The following is a 6,912-nucleotide window of genomic DNA, read 5'->3' on the forward strand; positions in this document are numbered from 1 at the left end:
TCCCCTGAGGAATTACCTGTTTCCCCCATCTACACCTGAGAACCAGGATGCTCAAGGTTAACGGCATGGAAACTGCCATAACACAGAGAAAATTCAAGAGGTCCAATATTTTACCAATTACAGCTCTTTCCACTGCCTAGTATAAACAGTTATTTTGTCTCAGCTGATGTTGGGCTCCAACATCTTTTGCTTCTTCTACCTTTTTCATTTTTTATTTTTTTTAAACCAAAACCAAAAATCAACATTCTCTTTGAACTGAATTAGTTATGGAGAGTTGGAAAGAAGAGTGACAGGCGAGATAGTCCACAGAGACCAACGGTCTAATCCTGCTGTGCTTCATGTCGGTAACAAGCACAGGCAGGGCAGCAGACAGCAGCACATGGTTGGGTTAGCACACTTTTTTGAGCAGAGGAAACCATGGATAAGAAGCAGTCTATTCACTATCCCCTTGCTCAGAACCACTCCCCCAGTGATTATTTTTCAGTCATTCAACATCTGGCCCAAACAAATGAATTTAGTAGAAATTTCACACCAGGAACAATGACAGAACACAAAACCAAGACCCTACTCTAACACTACTGAAGGCAATGTCATACCTGGGAGCCCAGGGAAACAGAATCAAGCCACAGCAACAGAGACTTCAGCTGTCTGAATTCAGTCAGGTCAGCACTTCATTTATTATAGTAAAAACCAACCATACTTCTCCCCACCTTGTTAGAAATCCCTTTCTAACAAAGGTTTCAAATCAACTACACCCTGCACGCATGCTGCAGTTTTGCACATGCAAACCATCACCACCACCCCCCCCTTCAAAAAAAGTGAACCTCAAATTACTCTCATTTAAATTTGGGACATTCACTAACAGCTGCCTGGCCCTGCGTTTCAGATTCAAGAACACACCACACTGACCCATCCAGGAACTCACATTCAGGACTGGCCTTATCCCTTGCTCCCCAAAACACCACAGGCTGGAACTGGACAGGCCATAGGTTTGTAGTCAGTCCCACAAGGACTGCTTTGAAAACTTGAATGGGCATGCCAAAATCCCGATTTTTGCCTTAAACTGTCTTTTTCAACACCTAGACATCAGGCTGAAGAATTCTGCAAAGTAAACAGAATTTAAGACAGTGCCGGAGCTGATTACCTTCCAACACCCACAAATGTCCTCTTGACACCTCAGGATGCACATTCAACTTAAAACATCTCTGTAACATAACTTTGACAATTCACGTCATCACATACAAATGCTGGGCCGAGAACAGTGATGAAAGTGAATTAAAGTACTTTTTTATTACCTCTCTTCTCAGCATCTGCCACTAAACTGAGCATGTTAACTAAACTGTCAGTACCTTGACAGGGGACAGACAACAGGTCTCAGAGGGTTGAGGACAAAGTATTTCGGGCAGGGGTTGCACAGGAAGCAGCTACAAGGGAATGAAGTCTCACAGCTTTACCCAACCCAACTGCAGGCTGCTGCCAAAGGAACTGTCTCAGCCTCCTGGAGCCCTCTGCCTGCACCCTCTCCCTTGAGCCAGCTCCAGCCACCGCTTCAACAGGGATGAATCAGAGCAGCCCACCAATCCAGCCCAAAACAACCCTCCCTCTCCCCTTCCTTCTCTGCAGGCTTTGTCTTCTGCAAGATTAGCAAGCGCACGTGGTTGCAACGTGCTGGTGGGAGCACCTGGAAGTGGCAGGGTGCTAACTCTCAGCTGTGCAACTGCGGGTAGGGCAGATGCAGAGCACTCCTTTTGCATCTTCAGAGTAAACCAACCGCATACAGGTGTTTTCCTTCTCTCTCAGATGCACTGAAGCCTGCTGCAAGCAAGTGGAGGATAGAGAAGGTGAGGCAGTAAAGCAAAGCTCCCAGCACAGGGCTGCTCAGAGCCATTCACGCCAGCACAGGCAGAGATGGCTGTCATTCCCCTAAGACCTGCCTGCTTGCACACTGCTTGGCTCCCCCAGAACCTCCCCGATGCTCAGACCATGTCCATGTCCTCCATCACATACCTACCTGCTCCAGACTACAGGTTCCTCCTGAAGCAGAGCAATGAGGTGTGGGAGAGCAGCCAGGCACCACCAACATGAGCACAGTTAGAGGGGAACACTCAAACTGACCCACAAACAGATCAAAGGCATGGTAGAGTTGCTCCTCCTCCAAACAGGACTGGTTAGTCACTTGACCTCAGTTTCAAAATAGCACACTGCTCAGTTTTTTCAAATTGGGGGGGGTGGGGACATGACAACTGGATGGACAGATCACAGTAAAGTTACCAGTGTCTTCATATAAGCATTTACTCACTATACAGTCAAGCTCATCTAATTAAGGAGCATTAAATCATTTCCTCTGCTCCTTCTACCTTGTTAGATGATTGGCTCAACACTTGTGTTCTCCATGGGCATCACAGAACACCCCACAACTGCCTTCAGAGTGCCAGACACCAGCACCAAGGGAGTGAATGCGTAATCAAAGACTTCAGCTGCAGTACGGGCAAGCTGCTATGCTAATCAATGCATTTCTCCCCATTTCCTTTTATTAACATTGTTTAAGCCTCAGTTAAGTCGAACTAAATAGCAGACTTCTCCCCATCCTGTTCGCGCTCTCCTTGTCTCTGACCCATCAGCCTGTGGTCGTTCCTGCCAACCCCTCATTCACCTGCTCAGCCAAAGCTCAACATTCACTTCCACAGATGGCCTGAACGAGAAACACAGGATCAAGCCCACCAGGATTTATCAAAACCTCAACAACTCACAGAACTCAACCTTCTCTTTTCAAGCACCCCAGTTTTCCAGGTTTCATCTGCTTCCAGGGTGCAAGTCACAGCAGCACTGCTTTGTGCTGCTACAACAAATGCCTACAGAGCAGCTGGTACATACGCTCTCTAGGCATAAAGGCACAAGCTTACTTCTGACCCTACACAGGACACATCCACAGAGGTTAAGTCATGCTGCAACATCTTGCTACAGATCATACCTGCAAGTAGTGACACTTGCAACGGGCAATTCTTATAAATAAGAAAAAACCCACCCACAACACAGATTCCCCAGGGTTGCTCCTGGAGTCCCTGATTGCACACCCAGTTGCCCTGGCCACTGGAAACCCTTCTCAGATGCTCAGGACAGTGGTAACTATTTCTTACTCCAAATATACGTTATTTCTCTGTCTCTCACTGTATACCACAGAAAACTTGAAGGTAACACTTCCTGCAGTTAGTGTGTTAAGGAGCCCTCCCATCCAGCTTCTGCACATACTCAAAAGTGAATGTTACTGTCCTCAGCTGAAGTCACTCAGCTGGTGAGGAGCACCATGCCAGGCACCAGACCCTGCAAATGATGCAGTGGATGACCATCAGCTTTCTTATCAGCCCCACAGGGCATGGAGGGAGGTAGTAAGCACCTGCATTCAGCTTCCTTTGTCTGGGCAGAACAGCTTGCAGAAACTATGCCACTGCAGTTCAGAGAGGTTTTCCTAGAAGGAGAGGGTACTGCTCACCTCTGCTGATTGGCCCAAGTCTGTCTCACTACAAGCATCTCCCAGACGCTTGCAAGGAGCCCTGCAACTCCTTCCTTCCATGCAGGGCACACTAATGCTGTGCCAAAAGCAGTCTGAATCCTCGTGTTTAAATCAGTGACCAAGGTAACACAAGTCTCCATCCTCAGCGATGCTCGTGTCTGTCAGAAATCACACGGCCAGGGTGCCTTTCCCCTGTGCCAAGGCAGCACACAAAGGCACAGAGGTAACTGTCCCCTCAAAGGCCATGGATGGAGGCTGGCTATCCACAGTCCCTCATCTTCCTAGGCCTCTTTCTCACTCCTCTGCCGGGAGCTCTTACATCCCTACGCAAAAGCCCTCACCCCTCGTTCAACCAGGGCACAAACCGCTCCCGAGAGCTGCCCAGGTCCGGCAGTCTCCCAGCTCATCCGCAGTCACCAGCGCAGGAGGAACAGGACAGTATTCGCTCGCTCCAGGATCATCTTTCAAAGGCATTTTGGCCTTTTCCATCCAATACAAAGCAAGAAAGATGGGAGCTTAGTCCGAACTACTGTGACTACAAAGTATGTTCACTCATTTCAAGTTACTTCTGTTCTATAAAGAAGCAACAGAAATTCAGGAGATGACCAACAGGCTGACTTAGCCTCAGCAAGGACAGAGGGCTTTCCTCTCCCATCCCAGAGAAGATACCGACCCCTGACAGCCTGGCGTGCTGAGCAGACCCTTCGAGGCCTCGCGGGGCAGAAACAATGCGGGGCTGCCACAGGCACTCCGAACTAGCACAAAGATTTTATTGAATGAGGCACTAGAAATTGCTTCACCAGCCGTGCTCGTCATCTATAAAAGTTATCACAGACAGCCCGAGAGCACGACCGCAAACACCACAGCCTCAGGGATGCTGGAGGTTATCAGTGAAGCTTCAGCAGCCTGAGAGGAAGAGAGGCGAACAAGAGTCACTGCCCGACAGTACAAACAGCTTCTGTAACACCTCAGACACATCTCCCATCCGCACGTGGAAGGGGAAGCACCACACATCCCGGAGAACGGTGTAAGGAACAGACAGGGGAGAGATCAAACACCAGGAACGAGCCACAGTGCAAGCACTGCTGACACCAATCAGGCAGACAGCATTCGTGGCGATATGGGACCCCGGCAGGTCCCTAGTCCAGAGCAGCCCTGGGCATCACACGCTCGCCTTCTCCACAGCCAACCCCCCCCCCCCCCCCCCTCAACGCCCCCCCCCCCCCTTCGGCTCCGGGCAGGCCCCGCACACCGCCGCCCTTCAGCCGCTCGCCCCCTCCGGCCCCGGGACGGCCCGCGCCCCACGCCGGCGGCTCACTCACCGAAGTACTCCTTCTTCATGTGCATCTCCAGCTCCTTCTCCAGCTCCAGCGTCAGCGCCTCCAGCCGCCTCTCCGCCTGGCTGGGGCCGCTCTCCCGGCACGGCGTCACCTGGTAGGGGAGCTTGAATTTGGGAGCCGAAGCGGAGCCTTTGGTCGGGCTGTAGGCGTAGGGGGGGGCCGCCTCGGGGGCGGCGGCCGGGTGCTGCTGGTCGTGCCGCGGCGGGGACTGGGCATGGATCTTGTGGTAGACGTCCCCCAGCTCGGGCGCGGCGCCGTCCTCCTGCAGGCCGGGCCCCAGCAGGGAGGAGCGGGGCGAGGGCAGCTGCAGCTCGGGGTAGGCGCTCATGGAGCCGCGGGAGCTCCGCGAGCTCTGGCTGGAGATGCTGGAGCGGGGGCTGACCACGGCGGCGCCCGCCGCGCCGCGGCCCTCGGGGCCGCAGAGGCTGGAGCGGGGGCTGGCCAGGGCGAGCCCGGCGCCGCCCGCCCCCTCCGGCTCGGCGCTGCCCGGCAGGCCGTACCTGGAGTCCGAGTAGCTGGAGCGGGGGCTGGTGGTGCAGGAGTACTGGCTGGCGGTGCTGGAGCGGGGGCTGGCGTGGCGCTGGTCGTAGCCCATGCTGATGCCGCTGGTGCGGTTGCTGCTGGGCTTGCTGCTGCCGCCGCCGTCGTAGCTGGTGAGGCTGGCGCGGGGGCTGGAGTGCTTGCTGGTGTCGCTGGCCGTGCTGGCGTAGCTGGAGCGGGGGCTGAGGGCGGCGCCGTCGTACTGCACCAGGCTGGCGCGGGGGCTGCCGTACTTCTCCTGGCCGGGCACCACCAGGCTGGAGCGGGGGCTGGAGAACTTCTCGTAGGGCAGCGCGGCCGCGCCGCCCAGGCTGGAGCGCGGGCTGGAGAACTTGCCGTGCTCGGCGACGGGGCCCGGCGAGGAGGCGGCCAGGCTGGCCCGCGGGCTGGCGGCGCCGTACTTGCCGTCCGGGCCGCCGGGCGCCCGCCCGCCGCCCTTGGCCACGTAGCCGCCCTCGTAGGCGCTGCCCGCGGCGTAGCGGTAGCCCTCGGCCGAGTAGCGCTTGCCCTTGTCGGCGAAGCCGCTGTAGCAGGGCAGCGCCACCTCGGAGCGGGTGCACAGCCCCTCCTCGCAGCACGGCGGCCCCGCGGCCGGCGGCGGCTCGGCAGCGGCGCGGCCGTTGGCGGCGCGGAGCGGGGCGGCCGGCGCCGCGGGCGGGTAGGCTTTGCCGCAGGGGGTGGCGGCGGGGAAGGCTTCGGCGGGCGGCGGCGGCGCGGCGGTGCCGTTCATCTTCCGGCCCCGCTGCTCCGCCGTCATGTGGGCGGCGATGACCCGCTTGGTCTCCTCCAGGTCGGGGTGCAGCGCCAGGTCCCGGCGGCCGCCCCGGCCGTACGGACCCTCCGGGCAGGGCTCGTAGAGGGACAGATCCTCCATGAACTTGGTAGCCTTCAGTGCCATGTCCTCCTCGTACTTCTCCATGCTCGGCCGGAGCCCGGCGGCGCGGGCCGGGGTAGGGACGGCGAACTCTCTACGAAAGCACAGCCCGGAACAGAGAAAGAAAAGGGGGACCAAAAAAATAAAAATAAAACACCAAAAAAAAACCCACCCCAGAAGAAAGCCCCTTCACGCGGTCCTGGCGGGGCAGCGGCGGGACGCGGCTGCTTCTCCGGAGGGCTGCTCGGCGGCGACCAGGCGAGGCGGCAGTCACCTCGGCGGCATCCCCGCGCCGCAGCGCTCGGCTCGGTGTGGCCGGGCTTCCCGGCGGAGCGCGGCGAGCGGAGACGAGAAGCCCCTGTGTCACTTTCCAGCCTTAAATAAGTTGCTCGGTCCAGTCAATGGCGCGCTGCGCGGAGGAATTTGCGCTCGGCGGCTCCCTGCCCCCGCCGCCCCCGGCCGGCCGCCCCGCGGCGGGGCCGCAGCCCGGCCCGCACCCCCGGGCGGGGGGCGAAGGCGGCGGCCGGCCCGGAGGGGCTTTGCGGCGCGGCGAGCGGGGCGCGGGGCGCGGCGAGTCAGGGACTCCTTTGTGTGGGGCAGGAATGCGAGGAAGGAGACTGGGCGCTGCGTCCCGCTGGAATGTAGTT

The 6,912-nt window shown here is 57.3% G+C and overlaps 1 protein-coding gene across 1 annotated transcript in view; it reads right to left on the minus strand.

Annotated features, from left to right (window-relative positions):
- WTIP (WT1 interacting protein) overlaps positions 1-6,310 on the minus strand; it is a 78,219-nt gene extending 71,909 nt beyond the window's left edge. The window contains exon 1 of the mRNA XM_086469396.1: positions 4,834-6,310. Coding sequence (XP_086325522.1) covers positions 4,834-6,310 — 1,477 coding nt within the window. The remainder of the gene's footprint in view (positions 1-4,833) is intronic.
- Between the last annotated feature and the right edge of the window lie 602 nt (positions 6,311-6,912).

This window comes from Leptosomus discolor, chromosome 8 (assembly GCF_034619465.1).
Source record: "Leptosomus discolor isolate bLepDis1 chromosome 8, bLepDis1.hap2, whole genome shotgun sequence".
Taxonomy (NCBI): Eukaryota; Metazoa; Chordata; class Aves; order Leptosomiformes; family Leptosomidae; genus Leptosomus; species Leptosomus discolor.